This window comes from Pituophis catenifer, unplaced genomic scaffold (assembly GCF_029215685.1).
Source record: "Pituophis catenifer annectens isolate HBS135680 unplaced genomic scaffold, rPitCat1.0.hap2 SCAF_1, whole genome shotgun sequence".
Lineage (NCBI taxonomy): Eukaryota > Metazoa > Chordata > Lepidosauria > Squamata > Colubridae > Pituophis > Pituophis catenifer.
Window position 1 is genome coordinate 267,101,232 of NW_027256881.1, and position 24,699 is coordinate 267,125,930.

A 24,699-nucleotide genomic window follows, 5' to 3' on the forward strand; every position below is an offset into this window, starting at 1 on the left:
CACCCATTTCACTATCCAGAACGACTCCCGGTGGCTTCCAATGGCATTAAAGCATAAATAGGTATGTCATGGACCATGCCAGTTAAAGAATTCTGATAGACAGGATCCAGGAAGAGAGCTGCTCTGCCATTGTGCTACCCTGTGGAAAATTCTCTCCCCTTCCCCATCATCAGAACTGAAGCAGGCCGCTTGCTCTCCTGGCCTTCCAGAAAGGAATGAAATCATAGTTTAGTGGCTATTGTGGGGAGCCCATAGGAGCATACAGCTGTGGGGCTTGTTAGCACTCTCCTTGCCTGTTAATTTTTAAGTTTTTAATCACCTTTGCCTGATTGTTAAATTTTTAACTTTTATATACTGTTTTCATGTTTTAGTATTTATTACACACCGCCCAGAGTCTGTGTGAAGAATGGAATGGAATGGAATGGGAATAGGAATAGAATTCTTTATTGGCCAAATGTGATTGGACACACAAGGAATTTGTCTTTGATGCATATGCTCTCAGTGTACATAAAAAGACAAGATACACTCGTCAAGAATCACAGGGCACAACACCCAGTGACAGTCATACGATACAATAAGCATTTGGCTTATTGGATATGGACGATTTTAAAATGTGATAAATAACTATAAAAGCATAAAATTAAATGAAGGTTAAGAACCAAGAGCACAGAGGTATTCTCTGTCTCTCACTCAACCAACTCCAGTACAATGCACCCACACTGGGAGGCCCACCCAACAGGCAAATTAACACATATTTTCTCACTGCTTCTAGTCCCACAGTTTTTAATACTAAGCTGCGGCTTTTCTAAGTTTAAGCATGTTGTCCAAACAAAAAGTATCATTTCCCACTAGGAGTGACTGTACCTAATAAGTGCTAAATAAATAGGATTCAAAGTGCTATATTGGAATGGATTTGGACAGTTCATTTAATCATAGTCAAGCCACTAAACGTTGATAAAGGAAGTCTGCAGAGATTCTCAGTCATCCAGGTCATGGTTGTCCCAAAAGTACTTTTTCAGCACTTAACCCTAACCCTAACCCTAACCCAGGGGTCTGCAACCTTAAACACTCAAAGAGCCATTTGGACCCATTTTCCACAGAAAACACCGGAAGCCACAAAACCCTTCCCGTGCCTGACGGCCACAAAACTAGCTTATGTAGTTGAATTAAACGTTCTGTTTTCTTCTGAAACTTTTCTTTTCTTGGATTTATCCATGGTTGGCCTACCAGGCATTGAAAAGCTCAGTAAATTGTGTGCCGTTGGGTGTTGCACATTGGCGGTTGTTACACATATTTTGAGTGACAGGGTGTCGCAGTAGAGGGATGAAAAAGTCACATGCGGCTCAAGAGCCGCAGGTTGCTGACCTCTGCCCTAACCCTTGCAGGAACCCTTCCATTATATTCCTTGTGTTGATAAGGAACCACCCACGAAAGCGGCAAGGAGATGGTGTGTCATGCACTGTTACGACTAGAATGGTTTAGCTTACTGGAGAAGCTTCAGCTGTGCTATCAAAAAGAGCCTCAAGGTAAACAAACAAACAAAAAAAAATCCAGACTTAAAATATACAATAGCACTTTTATTGCAACAATTGCTTGCAAGTTAAAATGTAGTTGGCAATTTTATGAGATTCAAAACATGTTCTGAACAAAAGCAAGTCTTTATACATCCACATTTGCCTAATATGAATGTCTTACAGATTAAATGTAAGTTTCCAATAGAAATTAAATAATGTAAGGAAAAATATGAAAAGTGCAGTAGAGCAAACAAATTTTATCTACTTAATACTGTATCTTAATAATGTAATCTTCTCCAGCAGGAACACTTTCTCAAAAGATATCAGTGGTCTGTATCTTTTTAAACTGAAAAACAAGGCCCCGTTTCAGTTCCAGACTAAAGACTTTAACATATGAACAACTGTCAGCAAGAAAGTCCCACTGAGAACTATTTTGCTAGTTACTACATTTGGAGCATTGTTACACAAATTCCATTGGCAGCACCTGTATCTGAAGTTTTTTGTTCCGAACGAATTTGAAATAAAGTCTACATTGCAGTCAGAATACTTCCAGCAGCGAGATGAATTTTTTACACCTTAAAAAGAAAAAAAAAAACCCAAAGATTATAAAGTTAGGTTCTATCCTACATAATTAAAAAAAAGTTTTCTCTGCATATAGGTGGAAAATAGTCTTTTCAATAATTTCAGTCTTTTTAATCAGTTGTTAAATTAAAAATACCTTAAATGATATTGTAAGACTATTTGTACCCCACTTTTCTATATAAAATCCCAAAAAAGTTTTTAAAAGTTGCTGTAAAGATTTTGAATTGGCCCAAATCCTTAGTAAAAAAAAAAAATCAATCTTATTTAATTGGGAGATTTTACCATCTCTGTTTTATTCCCCTTCTATCCTAAATATAAATATTTGGCCTATTTATTAGGCCAAATAAGACAGAAAAAAATAAATGTTTTTTTTCCCACCAAAAAAGGAGAAAGTAAAATAAGCAATGATGCCTTAGCCACTCATTAGAAAACTTTAAGTCATAGTTTGAATAATTAAGTGTTTTAGTAAAACAAGAATTTAGTAGTGTTTCCGTGAAAATACAACCTACTCCGAAAACAAGCCCTAGCCTGATTTTCATATCTACACCGCATATAATCCCTACCCCAAAAATAAGCCCTAGCTAAGCCCTGCTCACCACCTGGTTGTACAAGGTGGAGTGAGGCGCATGTGTTAAAATCAAGCTAGGGCAGGGTGGAGCTGCCCTACACCTGCTTATCTTAGGACCGCCACAACCACGTCTCCCATGCCCGACACCTGTTGCGCTCCTGCTTGACTTCTGCGGCCGGATGCTGCGTGGTTTGTCATGCTGGTGTTGCCGCTCGCGCAACAGCACACCACACCACACCACACCACATGGCCTCCTGCCGCAAGCGGCAGCACTGGAACAAGCCATGCAGCATACTTCCACAAGCAGCAGCACTGGTGTGATGCAAAAGGGCAACGGCGTGACAGGTATCCGGGTGTAGGAGGCATGGCTGCGGTGATCCTAAGGTGAGCGGGTAAGACATCCTCTGAAAATAAGACCTGGTGCTTATTTTGGGGGCCCAAAAGAAAATAAGATTAGGTCTTATTTTCAGGGAAAATAATATTTGTACTTTAGTACAAATAGAACCACAGTTGCATAATTCTAACTGTTGAAAATAATGTTGAAAACAAAGAATACCAGAGGAAGAGTAGCTATTGTCATTTTCAGCTGAATTCACAAAATGACATAATCCCAAATTGTGGGGGAGAAGGAAATTGCTTGAGCAGGAGGTTGGATTAGAAGACCTCCAAGGTTTCTTCCAACTCTGCTATTGTGCTATAGAGTGACTAAAATTCTGTAAGATTTCATTCGAAAATGAGCATGTGCATTATTGGAAATACAGGTCAGTTTTCTCACTTTTGAAATTTCAATTTGAAATTCAAGCCCCTAGAATTTCACATAAGCCTACCTGCTTGACTCTTTTAGGGGTTTGCAGAGCTGCTGGCTTCTATTAAAGAACTGCTTTTCCAAGGAAAACATGTGGGAGTACAACTCTGTTTAGCCCACTATTAACTTTCCAAAACTATTAACTATTCTTCCAAGACATAAGATTTTCAGCATCAATTCTCCTCCATTTCCCTGCTTGCCTTGGTATTTGGTTGGTTCCGGACAACCCTATTTTTTTTCCAATCACATTTTCTTCTCAAGAAAATGTAAGAAGTCTCTGTGGCATTTTCATTCTGCAATATTCTCCCTGGAGATTTGTTTGATCTGCACCTTACAGTGTTATCAGTACTTTTTAAAAGAGTACTAGAAATATAGATCTTCCCCATCCTAGAGGTAATGTGGTGGTGGGAAGTGTTTTTGTTTGGTTTTATCTCTGCAAGTGGGAAAGAGAGCCAGTTTAATTTAGTGATGAAGGCATCAGGCTAGAAACAGGAGACTGAATTCTAGTCCTACCTCAGGCCAATCATTCTTTTTCAGCCCTGCAAAGGAGGCAATGGCAAACTACTTCCAAAAAACTTTGTCCAGAAAACTGCAGGGATTTGTCCAGGCAGTCACCAGAAGTAAAAAAAAAAAAAAAGACTCAAAGGCACACATGAACAGTGGGGGTGGGCAGTGTTTGATTGTTGTTCCCTCCAGATGACACGGTATATTGACATTTTATTGCTGACTTCATTGTGTGCACATTAAACTGCTCAGAATAATTAAAATCAGTCTAAATATCAGATTAATGAATTTTTATATTTCTTCAGAAATTAAATATAAAAGAGATAAAGTAATACTCACCATGATATACTATTAAGCAAGTATCTTTATCACCTGTGCAGGTTGTATTTTTGTCACAGTTCGCAAAATCACAATTGTAGCACACTAAAGCATTTCCTAAATAAAGGGGAAAAAGAAACTAAACACAATGTTCCCTTCTGAAACAGAATCCCTGTTAGAAAACATTATAAGTAGTCCTTTCTTACTGTTTTGTTTAGCAACAGTTCAAAGTTTTAACAATGTTAATAGCAATAGATTTATAGTATATACCGCTTTACAGTGATTTACAGTCCTCTCTAAGCGGTTTACAGAGTCAGCATATTGCCAACAATCTGGGTCCTTCATTTTATCCACCTCAGAAGGATGGAAGGTTGAGTCAACCTTGAGCCTGGTGAGATTTGAACTGCCAAAATGCTGAACTGCCAGTCAGCAGAAGTAGCCTGCAGTACTACACTCTTAACTATCGTGCCACCATGGCTAAAAAAAACAGCTTTGCGAACAATCCATGTATTTACAACTATTGCATCATCATTCAGAGTTTCACGACTAGCTCCTGACAAGATTTCAGATTTCCAAAAATCTTGGCAGGGAAACTATATCGTTTCCAGGAGTCAAAACTGACTCAAAGACACACACACAAAAAAATATGTTAAGGAATTCCCTTGAAACTGGATCACTAGGATTACTCCAACAATTTGACTGGTTATAAAAGACAGTTTCATACAATTCAAACCAAGAATCTGTCATTCAAAGGGATATTTTTTTTCTATCATTATTATATTATCTGTATAATTCCAAACCATCAAACTAAAACTCAGTCAGCCCTTTGAATAATGAGCCACCTTTGTCTCCCTGTTCTATTCTTCTGGTCCCTGCATTGCTACTGTGGAGTTCACTTGCTTACCTGAATGGAGGAACAAAGCCAGAACAAAGGTAGTAATGACAGCAGTGACCAAAAGGGATTTCATCTTGTTTCTTCTATCCAACCTACATAATAAAAAAATAAGTTGTCCTATCAGATGTTCTAAACGTAAAATAAACACAATAATCTAAACTGAACAACAATATTTGTATCCTAAGCCTCAACTTTTTATAGCCTTTGTCAGTGATGGCTAACCTTTCCCTGACCAAGTGCCCAAAGCGTGAAAATGCAATACGTCCACAGCCCTGCGCATATTCCCGCCCACACTTGCGCCCACCCCCTGCATGCCTCCTGCCCCCCCTGCATGCAGGCCCTCACATGCATGCACATCCCCTGCACGTGGCCCCACCCCCGTGCATGCATGTATTTCCCCCACACGCACCCCACCTCCCACGCATGTGCCCCGCCCCAGAGATCCGAAGACCAGCTGGCTGATGGGAGGCACACACGCATGCGCAGCAGAGCTGTACTGGGGCAATGGCTCAGATGCCCACAGAGAGGGCGCTGCGTGCCACAGGTTTGCAATCACGGTCTTATGTCATTATGCCAGCCTTATATAAAACTTTTATGAGTGCTAAATAGGAATAAAAAATTTTCCAGGCACATGACAGAATATTCATGAAAGGCAATGACCCTGACTCTGAAGAAAAGATCTGTTAAATTACTGGCCTCTAAAGTGAAACCACTAAAAAAGTATTACTAAATTTGAAAGCACTCTTGTGTGTCAAATAATTGGAATTTATCACAATATGAAGAAAAATGTTTATGTACTAAACCCACTACTCCATTTCATTGTTTCTAAAATACACTCTTGCTGGAAATCTCTCACCATTAACTGTATCATTTAAATTGATTTTTATGCATTATCACATGGGACTTTTGTCTCATAACGCATCAAAATCCCAAATGAGTGCAAGCATTTCTTGAGCACAACAGTAGAAATGGCAATTAAAGTGCACAAAGTCACCTCATTCCTATTGGCGGTAAACAGTATAATGCAAAATGAAAAAAAGGAGCAAGAAAAACAAGAGAAAACAGCTAAAACTAGTCATCATCAGTACTATTAACTATATATTTCCATACATTTCAATCCTTTTTCTACCACACCCATATATTGCGTCATACTCCGCTTTTTCTTAAAAATTCTCACCACTGTTTTTGTGGATGTATTAAGTCCTTTTAGCCATATTTTCAATCCTCTCTATGCACATCCTTAACAAATTAAAAGTAAGTGCTCTATATGTGGCAAAGGTATGAAGCTGGCAATCTAGTTGCCAACTGCTATACTTCATTAAAAAGTCACACGAAAGTAGTTAAAAGTACATTATGTCTATGCTGTAGCACCAAATTCAGATTTAAGCATAAACTAAAGGAACAACAGTTTAGGCCTCATTCGGTGAAGGTTCCCAAAAGGCCTTAAAACCTGGCTCTGCCAATTGGCCTGGAGCCAGGGATGGGGCGTGTCATCCTGGAAGTAGTTAATTGGTTGGGAAAACATTCTGCCTCCACTTTTGTTTGTATCTTTCCCTTTCCCTTAGCCATTTTTGTTATGTTTAGTGGCACTATTTATTGTCTCAAGATTTTAAATGTAAGGTCATCTGACGGTGCGATGGCCGGCTTATGAATTTAATAAACAGAAGTTTTACTTTTGAGAAATGGAGGAGGAAAATGTTTAAAGCTGTATCCGATAGCCAATTTTTCTAATTTTTGCAAAGGAGGAGTTCATTTAATTCGGATTTTTCATTTTTTAAGCCTTGCTTGCAGGTAATGAAAAAGCACACTTTATTTAGGTGTATCCTGCCTTTTATTATTTTTGCAAATAACTCATGCCTGCGGGTGTGTTTGTCTGCGGGCGTGTGCGTAGGTGTTCATCGAAGATCCTGTTTTGCAGTCCACCTTTGACAGACCCTGTGGTGCAATATAGGAAAGAAGCCTTCACGCTTTTACATAACTTAGGGCTCCACCAAGTTTCCATCTGTCAGAGGCGTGCTATCTTGTTCCTGTGGTGGGACGGCCGCGCCTTTTGAGTGGAGCAACAAGGCTGCTGGCAGCGACAAGGCGCCGTCTCCAAAAAGGTGAGCCGCTCCAAAAGAGTTGAAGTGCAGCTGTCAGTTTCGCACGTCCATTAATAACTTTTTTTTTTTTTTGGCAACCGAGTCCAAAATGCTTGCCCGGCTTCTACCTTTCACAGCGTTGGCTTGAAGGCGGCCACCCGCTTTCGCCTAACTTTCCATTTACATTAAGCGCAGGGAACGAGCTGGAAAGAAGGAAAAATGCTTACCCCGAGGAGAGTGGGAGGGAGAGAGAGAGAGAGGAAAGCAACCAGGCAGGACTAAACCGCTATTTATTTTTAATCTTTTTTTTTTCTTTGCCTCCCACTCGTTCGCCTTTTCTTTTGTGCCTCCTTGGCATTCCAGTCCCGCGTTAAATCCAAGCTAAAACCCGAGGATAGCTAGGGTCAAAACTCCACGCTACGCCGCCCCCCACGACAAACGACCTGCGTGCGGCTGACTCAAGCTAGCAATCCGGCCGCTAGCGGGTTGCAAAGGAGCATTTGAGCAATCAAACTCAAGCGCCCAGGCCCTGCCAGAGGCCTCGTTTTCAAACGGGAGAAACCAGCCAATACTTACCAGGCAAACGGAGACGGCCAGACGAGACGAGACTAAGACTCAATGCCGCGTCACAGGAAAAACACGCCCGACTCCGCCGAAGCTTCTCAGCTCACGTCTGGCGCTCTCAACTCGGCAAAGCAATATATATATATATATATATATAAAAAAAAAAAAACTCGGCCGAGGCGGAGCCAACCTCACGTTGATTTTCACTGGCTAGTTTGCAGATTTCCCGATCCTGATTGGCTGCGTGATCATGGAGATCGCAGAATAAAGAACTATTTCTTGGCTTTCAACTACAGGGTTGAGCCATATTTGGGAGATTAATCACAAAAATTGAGGAGAGTAATGCTTACCGTAATAATAGGAATATCAGAGAGGAGGGGGAGGGAAACGGCATATTTCAATACATTTTAACCATTTTATTCCAGGGGTGGCGGTGTATGTATGTATGTATCTATGTATGTATGTATGTATGTATGTATGTATGTATGACAGTTACAATATAGCAATAGGAACGGGAATCCAAAATGCTCGCTCTTTTACGAGACCCTCTCTCAGGGTACCTGGCAATCTCCAATTCCTGATGACGGAAGCTATCCCGTGATACGTATGCTATATTGCTCCACCGGCCGCGCCCAAAACTTAACTATGATAAACTACAGATTTTAGGACGCGCTCAGAATATGTAGCAGGCTCGGGCTACATTCTTAAGGTGACTTATTTTATCTATATGTGCTTCGGAGTCTGATCCGGAGCAGTATTAGAAGATCTATCTAAACACAGATGAGCCAATACACCACCAATTTTTTATTCAAGATCCTTTATTCTGCATACAAGTAATGTGAATTTTGATTTTGAAAAATGTCAATTTCCAATGCTGCTTTAAGTAGGAACACCTATATTTCAAATGCTACAACATATAACTGCATGAAACTTTAAACACATAAAAACTTTATTAGAGGAGAGTTTTTAAGTGGCAAAAAATACATTTACCATCCTGTATTTTCATTTTCTATCTTGGAACCTTCTCATGCCAGAAATCATCGATGTCATTTAAAAGACCATACAAACTGGGAGAAAGAATGTAAACTAGTTAATTGATAAATAGATATTGTGGTATGAAAGAATAGTACTATTATGCAAAACTGTAAGCAATGAGAACTATATTCTTTTTTCCCTTGGTAATTTGATAATTTCTACTACCAACAAATAAACTGCATTTCAATTTTCTTGAATTGTGCCTGGTTTTCATGGCACAATAATCCATGATTTAACCAGTTTTTCCAAATTAATCATTGGCAGTGTTGACCCAATGCCTTCTGAACTATAAAGTAGTCAAACACAATGTAGCCTATCAAACTGGAAACACACAGCCAACACCCTTTGGTGTTTCATAGGTAAAGCTATTTTCTATATTCACACATTAAGCTCACTCTGGTCTATTTAAACTCTTGTCTTTTTATAATCAATTTGTAACCAAATATATTAAAAATCTTGTATTTCGTTATTGCTTATGTTATAAATACAGCCTGTTTCCCTTGTATCAGGGTCTTCACGTGCAATCTTACTGAACATGTCCATGTGTTCTTGACCTGGTTTTGCAAACCTGTCACAATTTTTTTGCTGACTGAAGTCCTATGCATGAATAGGCAAAATGAACCTCACTTAAGAAGGTTGAGAGGAAATTTGTAAGTCTTGAAATAGCATGGGACAGAGTTTCCGTGTTAACAGATTTTTCTCCAACAGTTTTAATATCTCTTTTTCATGGATTCCACCACCACCACCCCAAAAAAAATCAGTGAGCACTAATTTGGTCCTTGCTAGAATCTCCTTTCTAATTAATTTTTTTTTCTTAAAAACATTTTGATAGTTTCCATGAGAATCTTGAATTCTCACTCATGTTTCTAACTCCATACTTTCAGTACCATTAAAAGAGTGATCTTATACATCAGATCCCACTGAATTTATACAAACATATTTTGCTCCTTCCATATGGCCATTAGCACCAGATTTCTCCTTTAATTGCTGGGGAAAGCAGGATGTAATCCAGGAAGGTTTTTGTTTTGTTCTGATTTGTTTGTTTGATAAGGTGAATACTGACCTGATGAAAGACTGCAAGTCTTTTATGAAATTGATATTCCCATTGGTAAGTCCCATTGGACTTTTTAAAATCCAGAGTGGGGAGAAGTGTCTGCAGAAAATATTTTTCTTTCTCTTTTATTGTTCCATATTTAACAAGCACATGTAATATTGTGTCTTTTCTTTTTCTTTTTTTCCATCCTTATCCACCTTTCCTACTTTTGTCAATCATCTCAGTTCAGCTCATCCATTAAAAGTATAAAAGTATAAACATAATTTGAATACATGAAAAGAGTAAGTAAAAAGGAATATTAGGACAGGGACGGTAGGCACGCTGGTGCACTTATGCACGCCCCTTACAGACTTCTTAGGAATGGGGTGAGGTCAACAGTAGACAGTTTAAGGTTGAAGTTTGGGGGTTTGGGGAAGAAACTACAGAGTCAGGTAGTGCATTCCAGGCATTGACCACTCTGTTACTGAAGTCATATTTTCTGCAATCGAGTTTGGAACGGTTTACCTTGAGTTTGTATCTATTATTTGCTCGTGTATTGTTGTGGTTGAAGCTGAAGTATTCATTGACAGGAAGGACATTGTGGCAGATAATTTTATGTACTATCCTTAGGTCAGACTGAAGTCAGTGTAGTTCTAAGTTGTCTAAGCCCAAAATTTGGAGTCTGGTGGCATAAGGTATTTTATTGCGGATAGAGGAGTGGAGGACTCTTCTCATAAAATATCTTCCTGTAAAATATCCATTCCTATAGCCTTCTTGTTTTCTCTCAATCGTTACCCAAAAAGTAACTCAGCTATATTCTGAGGGTGAAATACTATGGGGCAAATGTTGTGGGAGACATCCAATCTGTTATTGACATATGTTCCTCTTGTCTCAGGATAAAAAAATTATCATGGGACTACAAAAGTCTCAAAGAAAAAGGAAAGATGTAATAGATTTCAACTTGTAAAATAGATTTAATGAATACATGAATGCATAGTTAGAAATGAATGTCTAGCTATAAACAAAGGCCTAAAATGTATGTCAGAAAGTCAAAATTGATGTCATTGAGGCTGTTTTGAATAGTGTGAAAGTAATTCATAGGTTGGTGATAGTTACATATTATCCTCTAATGAACAATGATAACAGAAGAACCAGATAAAAATTTGACGTGGGGGGAGGGGGGATGTGCAACATTCTGAAGGAATGCTCTCCTGGAGAAGAATATTCTGCTAAATCGTATGAATGGATGGAATGGATGAGCACAAAATGATTGATTGAGCCATTCAGAAAAATTAAGAATAAATTACAATGGTGAATATTTAGTCACTGTCTCCTTAGTTTCATATACATCCTTAAAGCTGTAGTATAATTAGGACTGGTAGCTCCTTGGTGATTTCAGATTAAAATGATCAACAGAGACAACAGTGAAAAATATTATAGGACATGCAAGTGATTACAAAGTTCATATCCAAATCCTGCAAGGGCCAGGATCAGAATGGAATTAAGGCTGTAATCCTGTATTCAATGGGGATTTTCTTCCAAATATATAGGATCTGTATTTCAATATACCCATATAACTATAGCTCTGTTCAAATGTGATTTCTCTTATTTTGATAAAATCAGCATGATAAACTAATTTTATGTGTAACAATTGGGAAAGTTTAAATTTACACCAAAAATTAAGTGTTAACATAATTTTTTGCCTTAAAATTAGGCTATAAATAAGGATGGGAAAAGATTCCTCTTTCCATCCTTATTTATATTTATGAAATGTCTGCAAGAAAACAAGCAAGCACCAAGGACCTCTCAAGAGATTCCTATATGACTACGAAATAAATAATTTCAAAATGAGTTTTAGTGGATAATTTCCACAATATCCAGAATCCAGATACTGAAGCATCCATTCTGGTAGAGGAGGGATCAAGTGTGGAGCTAGACTGGAGACCCTGAGCAACTACAAAAAGTCTAGGGCCAATCTCTCTCCTAAGTTCCTTGGGGCGTTATATAATTATTTACAAGACGGGGGATATTCATGTGTTATAGGCAGAACATAAAGTAATTAGCTTGAACTCTATAGATGTGGGTTGTTCGTGCCTGACAGATATAAAGGAAACCGTTTTTAAAGTAATGATATTGGCCTGATGTAGGTTCCATAATTAATCAGGGCACTGATAGAGGTCACATCTATTTCCAGTTAGTCACAGTTTTCTCCTGAGGGAAAGCACAGTAAAATTAGAAGTCTTTTTATCATCTAAAAAAAAAACCCCTCACTGCTGGCTCTAAAGAAATTTCCTCTTTTACATGTTTAATATTATAAAATGTGCATAACCATATAGGATATAAAGCCTAGAAATTGTAGAATAAGGTGCTATTCATCTTGATACCTCTAATTGGGTTTGATCAATTCATATAATTGTCAACCAGCACAGTGGTGGGTTGCCCCCGGTTCTATAGAACCGGTAGTAAAACCGGTGGGAGGCTCTGCCCACCGACCCCGACATCATCAGAACGCTTCTGCGCATGCGCAGAAGAGCGAGCGAGGCAAGCATGCATAGCCCTGTTGCGAACCGGTAGTAAAGGTAAGTAGAACCCACCCCTGAACCAGCGTAACAATTAAAAGACTGGAAGCCCAAAACCTTTGCAAGACATTAGGTTGAAAATGGCTATGTTAAAATTTCTAGATGTGCTTATTGAACTAGACCCGTCCATTGTTCACTGGGATCAATATATCAGTGTGCCAAGGATCAAGTGGGATCAAAAAGAGGTAGCAAAGGAGAGAGGAATTGGTTGCTAGTTACATTACTGAGAATTGAGAGTATGTGGAGATCTAAGGTCCACAACTATATTAAGCATATAATGTATAATATTTATAAATACAAAACCATTTCAAGTTTGTTAGTATAATATAATGATGATATCCTATGAAATTTACTTACTATATTTTCAGCCTTGTGAATCTGGCAGATTCTGCCCATGCAATTAGTTTATGACATAGTGAATTATTAACCTTTGTTATTATTTTTTAATCAGCAGAGTTGTGTAGTCACTGACACACAACTGTGTGCATGAAAAATAGTGTAATTCTGCAGGGCTATCATAGCCAGCTGCAATCATCTAGATTATCAGTAAATGGCAACACAGGGTTAATTCTATATATTCTGAAGAAGGTCTGAAGATGTTTACTTTAAAGTATTAGATAGTACTTTATAGTATTATATTGCCTCATAGTGTTTACTGTGATACCTTTGTTAAATATGTAATAACATACATCGAACATGTTTTGTACAAACAGGTGATAAGTTTTTTTCTTGTTGAATGAAATTTGACCTGTTGTATTCCATCTTAAGGATTAAAAAAAACAATAGCTGGTTTGCTTACCACAATAGGGTAAAATGTGATTGTTTTCTTTGTTGCTGAAGTGACGGTGGTGAATTCAGCCAGGATAGTTGTATAATTTTAAACAACTTGGTTAAATAAGTATAGACAGAGGGACAGTACTTTTCTTTTTGGTTTCTCTATTTCTCAAAACTCAGTTTCATTGCATTCACATATGGTGCTAGTCTGTTTACCAATTCCCAATAGTTGGAAGATTTTTGTCTTCTTTTGGCGCTCTCAGTTCTAACTGAATCCTTCATTTAATTAGTGGGGGAAAGTGAATAATCTTTGCCCATCAGCTTTGCCTCCTTGGGCCATATTAGTTCCCACTGAAATAAGTTATAGTAATATTATAGGCTACTAATCTTCAGATCCAAAACCATAGGATTTATACATACCAAAGCAAAGCCAAGATTCTCTCAGGAATCTTTATACATATAGTATAAGTAGAACATATTGCACATAGTTGTTTCAATACTTTTTAAGATATCAACAGTTCTAAATATATGGAAAAATCTGCAAAAGAATGTTAACAATTGTCCATATACAATATACTTTTAAAATGTGCCTATCATAGGAAGGACTCTGTTAAGTACTTCTCTATTTAATAAAGTCTTCACAGAAAACAGTGCAATGAAAGGGGAAGATTACACTTTTAAATTAAGTTCTGTCAATATTAGGTTCTTTGTCTAAATGTGCTAAGGAATAGGAAATAAGTTTTGAAGCAGCAAAGCTCTATAGTTACCAAGTACACTACATAAAGTGCCACATATATATGAGTTCTCTCCAGAGCAGTTAGCTTAATACCTGGATAATAGGTAAAGATTGCAACAGCATGTTAAACAGATAGAAGGTCAAATCTGTCAATGTAGGACTATAAACAGTGGGATCCTACAACCATTTGTCTTGGTAACCTTGTAAACATGTTTAAGATGAGCTTGCATTAAAAGTGAGTTGTGAAATAGAGTTTCCATGTTTACTGATAAACATGCAGCTGTTGAAAGTGATGAAGGAAAAATATATAAATTTGCTTCTTTACAAAACAAATCTGCCCAGAAATATGATAAATAAGCACTTTCGTTGCCATGGATTAACCAGAGATTAAATATTAAGGAGAAGACTTAATAGTCAAAGACAATCAACATGCACTGAGTGAGAGTACTTTTTTTTCCACAAAATTGGTTTTCCATTTTTATATATTTCTTCTCCATTTCTTTTTTGGTTTAGCTTTAACACTCTTTTGGTTAAAAAGACATTGCTTCTTCAAATAGCTTTAGTTGCTCTAGTAAAAGTGCTTGTGTATCTGGAAGAATTGGGATATGCAGAGAATATATTACTTTGAATCGCCATATTATCGGGACATCATCCAAATCACAATCACTGCTGAAATACCAAGGGGAGTAGTATTGACGAGGAGGCTTGGACTCTTATTGCAGAAATCTCTTTGGCAGCAAAGGTGTCTAAAACTGTCAACGCTAAATTCCTGGGCTACAACATCTTTGCTGCATTTTGACATTTTCCAGCACCTGTACGTTCTCAAATTCACTGTAAAGAAAATCAAAATATAACTTGAGATCTATTTTGCTTCTGATGGATTACAAGCAAGAAATTCATTTTCATACAATGAAAAAATCACCTATTTATGTTATTCCAAATAACAGTTTAAAAACAAATCATTTCCTTGATTTGCATTATCTTCCTTTTCCAATATTTGTTTTGCCATATGTAGATCCAGAGATTAGCACACTTCTCCTCAGAGAAGTCCATGACTGTTTTTAGAAGGACTGTAACCAGTACAGCAGGGGTGTCAAATTCGCAGCCCACGGACCAGATGCGTCACGCGCTGGCCACGCCCACGCCCAGTTTAGTGAAGGGGGAAAAAGTCATGAAACGTCATGTGATGCCGCCGTGACAACAGCAACCTGCAGTAGAGGTTGCTGTAGGAACAAGAGGTCAGAGGTAATTTTCATTGCCACTTATACCATTTTCCTTAATGTTCTGGAAGGTTTCAAAGTACTCTGGGAATTTCTTTAGGAAAAAAAAGTCGGTAATACCTAACTTTTTCTTTCCTGAACTTTTCTCCAGTAGAGGCATTTCACAAAAATCTCTGCTGCACTGGAATCACCCAAAATAACTTAATGGTTTACCTAGCATCTTTTAGTTTTAAAGCACAAGTATAAAAGTTACTGTCTCTGCTGCTCAAGATTAGAAATTGCAGAGTTAATCTGGCTATAAACTTTTGCCTAGTTGCAAGAATGGTATTTTAATTTTGTTATCTATGGATTGAGAGTTCCATGAAGAAGATGCTGTGTGGACCATTGGCATATAGGAAGCTGAGTGAGCATGCTTCAAAAAGGATTCAGAAAGACTTCGGATCTCGAATGGGCATAATGCTTCTCTATTTATTCAAGCAGCCCGTCTTCTGTGCAAGTCTGAAAACAAGTTGCAGCTCCTTTAAGAATTATATTATGAATCAACTAAAGTTTTCCCCAGATCTTCCAGTTTCTGCCTTGCCAATTAGGACACAAAGTACAAGAGAACAAAGGCCTCTAGAGAGACTTTCTCCTGTTGTATTTTGTTCCCTGATTGGCAGGAAAGCTTTGATTTCTGCCAGTATGATCTAATTGAAAGAAAAGCAATCTTATCAATCTGTGTATTAGTGATTGTTTTCAGGTACCTCTCCCAATGGACAAGAAACCATGATGGCTATGCACAATGATTTTACATAATTAATTCTTTTTTATTTCTCGTGGATGCTTGCAGGTGAGTGGTGTGGTGGCCTAGAGGTAGAGCCTCACAATCAGGAGGCTGTGAGTTCGATCCTAGGTAGAGGCAGATATTTATCTCTCTGGGTACAATGAGAATATATCTGCTGCGAACTCCGCATTGGTGACAGGAAAGGCATCCGGCCAGTAAACACTCAGTTCCATTCAGTTGCCATGACTCCATCCCAATGCAAGGGATTACGGGGTCATTAAAAAAAAAGGGATGCTTGCAGGTGCTCTTTCTATAGAATTTCACTCGTTCATATGTACTTTTGTAATATTAACATTTGTTGGCATTACACTTCTGGAGGGACTCAAGTTGTCACATCCAGATCTTAGAAAGCAGTTTTCTGGAGATAAAAGCAGAATTAGAGCCTAAGGAATGATGCTGATAAGCACCCAGTTGTACTCATAATCCAAAACTTTGTACAGCTCTTTTTAATTTCTGAGTCCACCCTTGTTAAAAAGGTCAAGGAGTGAGGTTCAGATTTGGGAGATGGATGACTTCAGGAATAGAAAATTCAGATAAAAGAAGACTATAATTTTCAGGAAACCAAGATGGATGGAGGTCCAAGAATCTGAGCATTGTTGTCAAACTAGTTTAGTTTCCAAGTGCTTCTTCTTCTTCTTTTTAAATTAATTTTATTAAATATACAATTTAAAAACATTAGACTTGGTGCAATTTATCTGGTACATACTTTTCTAGCACTTTTTCTTTCGTGTATATTACAATATAATATCAAGCATCCAAGTGCTGCTTTATCACCTTTTTGTAGAGTATGACTGAACTAATAATTTTATTAACATTGTTGGAGGACAAACATTAATCTATGGTAGCAAAAAAATCAGGAGTCTAGTAGCACTTTTCCCAACTAATATGTTTTACTAAAAGGCATAAGCTTTCATGAACTCCTGCAGCTTACAAAAGCCTTTTATTAAAGCTTTTTAGTAAAAATGTGTTAAGTCAGACAAAGTTGCTACCAAATTCTTTCTGGTAATTTTTTTAAAAATCCTAATGACACAAAGAGCCTAATGGGGCACAAGGGAGGTGTCTAAGTGCCCATAGATGTTGATTATGCAATTTAAGTAATTTATCAGAGTGCATTATTTAGGATAATTTCCAGCTTCTGCAGATTTCTCTTTCTACTGACTATACAGGTAGTCCTTGACTTACAACCACAATTGAGCCCAAAATTTCTGTTGTTAAGTGAGACATTTGTTAATGAGTTTTGCCTCATTTTACGATCTTTCTTGCCACAGTGATTAAGTGAATCACTGTAGGTGTTAAATTAGTACTATAATATAGTTGTTAAGTGAATCTGCCTTCCCCATTGACTTTGCTTGTCAGAAGGTCACAAAAAGGGATCACATGACCCTCAGTACACTCTAACGGTCATAAATATGAGTAAGTTGCCAATCGTCTGAATTTTGATCACATGACCATGGGGATGCTGCAGGGGTCATAAGTGTGAAAGATGGTCATGAGTCACTTTTGTCAGTGCTGTTTTAACTTTGAAAGGTCACTAAACAAACTGTTGTAAATTGAGGATTACCTGTATTCAGTAACATCATGAGTGTTACAATTTATAAATATTCTTGAAAAAGCATTGTACTATAATCCTTTAGTTTTAGATTTTTTTTTTCCTTTGGCAAACTGTTCCAACTTCCAAGCAGCATTTTGCCTTTTTTTTAATGTGACATACTAAGATTTGATAATGAACATGTGCTCTTTTCTTAATAGGTAAAAATATCATTTCACTATCTCTCTCGTTTTTTTCTTTTTTTTTTTTGTTCAATAGCTTAAAAATGATGTGTTGGAATCTGACAGAAAAATGTTTACAGCAACAACCTTATACTCACTAATGTGGGAAGAAATCACAACTTGACTCAGTGGATCTTAACTTCTCAGAAGATATACATACTTGTACAGAACATACGTATTCCAAAATTCAGTTTATTCTTGCAGAGTATACATACCCATTCTAATTTGCAAGCAAGCGTCTTCTTCCTCAGTACAGGTGACATTGCTTCTACAGAGAAAAGGACTTTGTTCACAGATATAACATCGAAGTGCATAGCCTGAAACATAAAACAGTATTTTTTTTAATCTGCCAGATTTATGTAGTACACCATTCAATTATCTCACATCTATTATCTCAGTAACTTAATAATAGTCTTGTTTGGTAGACTAAGGCTATTATCTAATCAGTATTCTTTGTTTATGTACAAATATGCATATGAGGACAAGCAGAATATTTGCTTAAAGCTGCTTTAAGACTTTAGCAAGAGACATTGTGAAAGTGACCCAGATTGAGTTGAAAAAAAATATGGGTTGAATCTGCTGAAATCTTCTGCTGTTCCTACTTTTTTTAACTCTTCTTTTTTTAAAGGGAAAAATTAGCACATGAATTTAGGAGATCAGTTGAACAAGAACAGTGGCAATCTAGCAAACCATGAGATGAATAGCCTTTTTTTCTATTGATAATTGAGAAATAAAAATAATAATATTCAGAGCTTGGGCTCATTTAACTCTCCAACATTTGAACATTGTAAAATAGACATCTGATTAAAATGTTTATATATGAATAGCCAAATATGGGAAGGAACTCAAAACTGCTTTCCTGGCCATCCATAGCTTCAAACACCATACTGAGGCAGGATCTAGGACAACTTAGTATAGCCAGCTCGGCATGGCCAGCTCACTGCCACCAGCTTATCATCACCAAGTTGTCACATGACAACTCAACATAGCCAATTTGTCATGGGGACAACTTGTCATGGGAACAATAGCTGGAGGGAGAGCTGGGTGGGCAAGTGAGCGGGTGAGCAGAGTGCAGACCAGGGATTTCCCACCAGAGGGAGAACAGGCTGGGCAGCTGAGCGAGTAGGTGGCAAAGCTAAGTGACAGCAGCAGCATCTGGGCACTTCCCATTTTCATGTCACTGCAGCTGCCGCCACACTGACTTCCAAGCCATTCGGAGTATGAGCCGCTTGGCAGTGGGTAGGGCAGGCAGTGTGGAGGGGGTCATTTTAATACCTACTGCCACAGGCCATTCAGTGACAGCAGTATTTGGGCTGTTCTACGGCAGTGGTGCGGTGTGTGAAAATGAGATATAACGGCTGCTATGGCCTCCCCATCGCCCACCCTACCCACCACTACCAAATGGCCTGTGGCGGCCGTGGAGTGTATGTGAAAATGGGACACACCTGGCCTCCTTGCCTCACCACTCCCTGCCCACCACTGCTGCCGCTGAAAGGCCCGAACCACCACCACCCAGCCCAAACTGAATGGATTGAAGCTTGGTGCAGCGGTGGCAGCAAGGGAGATGTGAAAATGGGAAGCACTGCCACTCTGTGCTCTGCCCACATGCTGAGTGGTCCTGCAACAACTTGGTGACAGTGAGTTGGCAAAGCAACTTGACGGTGGTGAACTGACAGCGGTGAGCTGGCTACGCCAAGTTGTCCCATTCCGACTGAGGGATGCCTATCACATACTGCTTGTGGCAAAACGAAGGGTCGATTTTTGCTACCTGCCTAGAAATTACAAATATGTGTGCATACATTATTCATAGTGGAATCAATAGCAATAGCGCTTAGACTTATATACCTCTTCACAGTGCTTTACAGCCCTCTCTTGAGATGTTTACAGAGTCAGCATATTGCCCCCAACAATCGGGGTCCTCATTTTGCCAACTTCAAAAGGATGGAAGGCTGAGTCAACCTTGAACTGGTGAGATTTGAACTGCCAAACTGTTGACAATTGGCAGTCAGCAGAATTAGCCTGAAATACTGCTTTCTAACCACTGCACCACCATGGCTCTTAATATTGGTTACCTAGTGTTTCTATAGCCTCTCGCATTTAAAGTTTCAATCCTATTTAGCTAAATACATCCTATATACGTTATTTAGAAGACATAGCATAGCACTTACATAACAAAATCTCTAAGAGACTTTTATCCAGAAAGCATTTTAATGGACTGCAATAGGGGTAAATGCTCTTGGATACATCAAATTCTGTTTACAGAGAGTATTGTCTACTGCTTTACTTCATCCCAAAGTGGCTTGGTCCATTCTCTTTAATAAAAATGCAGAAATATCATAATACTTACCAGAACTGCAGGATATGGTTAGGATAATGAATGCCGTTAGGAAAATGTAGGTTGTTTTGTCCATGTCTAGAAGTAGAATCATACATGAGCCCATAAGTAGAGAAGGTAACTCAAAAGGGTAAAAGAAAATCTGATCTGTCTATCCAAGTAAATGAAGCCTATGAAAATCAAAGCCTGAAAAGTCAGTAACAAGAAGGAAGATTCCTCACCACCCACCTCTCCACCCGATGAGTTTTTAAAAAGAGGAACCAGGCAGCTCCTTTTTAGCTTTGTTCCTACCAGAATTCTTTCCAGCACTGGTAGAAAACCAAGCAAGATAGAAGGATAATGAATGTCGTTGGGAGAATGTATTTTATTTTGTCCATGTCTAGAAGGGTTGCAGATCAGAGAAATAATATAGCAAACTAGAAACAAATAGAGCTAGATGCAGGATAGATTCGGTTTTATTTGATAGTGACCTAAACTGATGGGATTTTTCTTGTCTGTGTGCACATGTGTCCTTGAATTCAGCCTGAGCTTCAAAATAAACTGACTTCTTTTTTCCTTTGTCCTTTTGTTTCTTTCTGCTCCCTTCTAGTTCTTTAAGCCAAATTTTGATAATAAAACTTGGAATTCTTAATGAATTAGTGATGCTCATTAGTACTGATGGAAGAAAGATTGGTGGTGGCAGCATTCATGACTAGGAATTTGCCAAGAATGCATTAGGATTGTGCCTGGAAGGTTTAAAAGGGTTTCACAGGAGCCAGTGGAACAAAAATATTGTACCCCATGCAATATGTAGCAAGGCAATATGCTTTATGAAAGGAGTTCCTCCATGCACTGTTTTTGCCCATTAAAATCTAAGCCCAGAAACCAGACAACTAAAGTTGTCTCTCCCAATCTGGCATTTTTCCATGGTTCTCAATCAGCATGGCCAACAGATATCCTTTACTTTGCATGAAGTTGCCTAACTTGTTTTGCTGTTAGGATTTAGGCTGCAATATTATTTAGGCCCATTCAGTTCAATGGGATCTATATTTGGATTAGAAATGTTTTGGATTGCAAGTTGTTTTGGCTTCAGCGTAGGTTAGGAGCACCGGTATATTCAAGAAAACTCTGAATTTGCAGAAAGACAAGAATGAATGAATGATCAAACACACACACACGCATACACCACAATTAAACATGAATGGAAGAAACAGCTCAACAAATATTCTGCATGAATGGAAATAAATATAGTTTAATGGAAAACTAAGAAAAAAGGAGTGTAAAAAAGTTACCATACTATAGCCCCCCACCTTTGTGTTTAGAGCCAATACCAAGTGTTGCAATAACCTGTCATCCAGATTGTGTGGAAGGTATTATATTAGCTTGCAAGGTAATATCTACAATTGAAATCTGCTTTGCACAGAGTAGCAGAAACATGCTAGAACTGGTTGGTGATGTCATTATTATCAGTGGCATGCTATCTATGGCATGGATATATCTAGTCTTCTTTAATCAAGCTAATCTAACTAATCAACATCTTCACTATCATATTGATCTGCTTGCACAGTGATTACATGCAGGAAAAATGTATTGTACCTTGCAACAAAATGTGCTTGTGCGTGAGATTCAAATAATTGCTGACAACTTCAGTAATACAGCTCATTGTCTCCTCATTCTGTTAACAGAGTTCAGAAATTGACAAAGGTGCAATATTTAGGAAACAATTTAAACTAGCTAGAACAAGCTAAGACAGGGTGTCAAACTCAAGGCCTGGGGGGTGGATCCAGCCCACAGAGTGCTTAGATCTGGCCCGCAGGGCCCTGGAAACAGCGAAGGACTGGCCCACAGGGCATCTGCCAGCGAAAATAGAGCTTGGGAGGGCTGCATGCCGCCCTCCTGAGCTCCATTTTCGCTGGCAGAGGGTTGCAGGAGGCTGTTGCAGCTGAAAACGGAGCTCGGGAGCCCGTTTTCGCTGGCAAAGCACTTGAGCCCCCACAGGCACCCCTGACATGAGTGACATCCACACTGGCCACGCCCACTGCAGTCCCCCCAAGTTCAAACACAACCCTGATGTGGCCCTCAATGACATCGAGTTTGACACCCTGGTGGCGGAAGGCTCTGCCCATCTGCCCTGATGTCATCACTGACAATCTGCTCGTACGCTTCTGTTGCGAAGCGGTAGTAAAGGTAAGTGGAACCCACCCCTGCTCCCCACCTCAAAAGAAATCTGTTCCAAATGCAAAACACAAACAGAGGAGTTTCACTTTCAGTTTTACTTTCACAGCAGCAAGCAGCTTTACTACAGAACAGTTGAGCTAACCCACACCCAGCCTCCTTCCTGTCTCCTTGCTCACACAGCAAATACTGTTTGAATTTCCAAACACCCCTCCACTCTCTCACACACTGACAGGATGCTAGCCAGATGAATACCGATGGATGCTGCGGGCTGGGACATTCTATTCCCCCTGCCCCTCTGTTCCAACTGCCAATTGCATTATATTAACACACACTGATGCTATGGAGTTACACATTCCACATTAAATTTCAGGCTATAAGTGTCAATTTATCAAGCCCGAGCATATAGTTTCATAGTGAAGCACGGGCGTCCAGCTAGTTAATTATAAGAGGAGGAGATGGGTAGAAAGTTGTTTTGCATTGCCCATATTCAGTGCATCAAATCCAAATAGTATAAAAGTTATGGCTCCACTATAGAATTTTCATGTATTGCCAGAAAAGTAGAGCTGTCTCTTTTAAAAAGAGGGACAGCTATTTACATCAAAAATTATATCCACTAATATATGGTTATAAACTAAGAAACATCTAGAAATAATGCTTACAAACTAAGCACGCAAACAGTGGTGTAGATCTTATTCTAGTAAAAAGACTAAGGAAACACTGACCTCATCTGGTCACAAACATCTGATGCCCAGATGTTTATGCAGTCCTACAGGACTGCACTATTATTTAACTATTTAATTAATAGGGATTCCTTTCTCACATTTTCATCAGTCAACTAGCAGATGACTTTAATAGTAGGGCTGTGCATGCATATAATACATATTAGTTAAATTGAAATTCTTTTATTACTTTCAACTGGCCGTGTTCTAATTTGTCAATAGCTTTCCAAAAAGAACAGAATGCAAAATTGGACAGAAGTACTTCATTCTGTTAGGGATGATACTGGTGATGGTAATGGGGACTTCATTACTCTGCTAACAAATAAGGAAAATAAAACAGAACAAGTGGGAATATAATATTGAGTTCAGTGATTGATTACAAGATAGAGCATCCTATATCTAGCAGCGAAGTTCTCAAGAGACAACATATTGATTTCTGCATTCCTGGCTAGAAATAATTTCAGCCCATAATACAAAGAATTATTCAAACCATAATCAGCACAATTTAGGAAGGCAGACCAATGCCAAGAGGCAAGCCCTCTTTCAGAAGAGGACTTTGTGAAAGCCTATTGTCCTTCAGCAGTACACATAGGGCAAACATTCAGTGCTTCTCTTGGCCAAAACAACAGGAGAGTCCCTTTGAAATGTCCTTATGCAGAAGAAATGAAAAGGTGGAGCCACTGGTCTAGATTTAATAATATAGCAAAGGACGGAGTTTGCTCCATATTGTGTTACTATTCCTCACTGGGTCTTGTAATGTGTATCTTGGTGGTGGTTGTTTTTTTTTAAACTTTTCTCGTCTTATGATGATGACAGTGGTTTAATTGTATAATCGTTGCATTTTTGTCCTTTGATTTAACTAATAAAATCACGAACATTTTACATGCAAGACTGCACATTACATGCAAAGCCTGCACCCCCCGCAAGCCAGTCCCAACTAAAGAGTCTCCGGTCAAACAGAATACTAAACGCCTCTGAAGGGCGTCCGGCTCATCAGAAAACCGGGAGGAGCATCTAAAATGTTCAATGTTCTTCCGCGAAGGGATGAAGACTGAAGACCAAAAAAAAGGAAAGAAAGAAAGAAAAGCAGCAGCAGCAATCCTACCCCAACGCGGCAGAAGCTGTTTCTAAACCCGCAGCTAAAGGCATGAGAGCTCCGTTTTTACTGATGTAAAAAAGGCCTTGCCCGTTAGTTTTAAGCCCGGCAAATGCAGTCCCGAAGCGTCACAAGAAGCCCGGCTCCTCTAAACGCCTTCCTTTACCTCCTTCTCCACCACCAAGCGCCCCTCTCAAGACTCCTCTCCGGATGCCCCTTCCCACATGCGACCGGGCTTAGAAAGAGGTTGCTCCCTGGATCCCACTAGCCTTCGCTCACCCAGACTGCTGCTTCAAAGGCGCGCCGAGCTGCTGAACCGCAGTCCTCCCCCTGCGGCCGCCTGCGGCTCTGGGGCACTAGCAGGCTCCGCCTTCGGCTCCCTACTGCAGGTCTGCGGCAAAAGCAACTGTCAGCCTCACCTCAGCGGCCAAAAAGAGAAGTTACTCCTTTTTTTTTTTTTTTTTGTCAGTAAGCAAAGAAACAGACAAACAAATAAGGGGACGAGGAAAGAGACCTGGCATTGGCCTTCCATCCGCAGATAGTTAGGGAAGTTTCCCCTCAGTCTCAGCACTATCTTCGGGCAGTCTTTTC

At 39.0% G+C, this 24,699-nt stretch overlaps 2 protein-coding genes across 2 annotated transcripts; both read right to left on the reverse strand.

Moving 5' to 3' along the window:
• Nucleotides 1-1,556: 1,556 nt before the first annotated feature.
• On the reverse strand, nucleotides 1,557-7,951 carry CD59 (CD59 molecule (CD59 blood group)). The gene is made up of 4 exons (XM_070931193.1): nucleotides 7,844-7,951; nucleotides 5,196-5,278; nucleotides 4,313-4,408; nucleotides 1,557-2,089 (listed from the first exon to the last, which is right to left on the reverse strand). Exons 2-4 carry the CDS (start codon nucleotides 5,257-5,259, stop codon nucleotides 1,881-1,883), a joined length of 369 nt encoding a protein of 122 aa, XP_070787294.1. The 5' UTR covers nucleotides 5,260-5,278; nucleotides 7,844-7,951; the 3' UTR covers nucleotides 1,557-1,880.
• A 5,893-nt stretch (nucleotides 7,952-13,844) lies between these two features.
• LOC139307847 (CD59 glycoprotein-like) lies at nucleotides 13,845-21,898 on the reverse strand. The gene is made up of 4 exons (XM_070931194.1): nucleotides 21,712-21,898; nucleotides 20,149-20,214; nucleotides 18,017-18,118; nucleotides 13,845-14,819 (listed from the first exon to the last, which is right to left on the reverse strand). Exons 1-4 carry the CDS (start codon nucleotides 21,776-21,778, stop codon nucleotides 14,626-14,628), a joined length of 429 nt encoding a protein of 142 aa, XP_070787295.1. The 5' UTR covers nucleotides 21,779-21,898; the 3' UTR covers nucleotides 13,845-14,625.
• Between the last annotated feature and the right edge of the window lie 2,801 nt (nucleotides 21,899-24,699).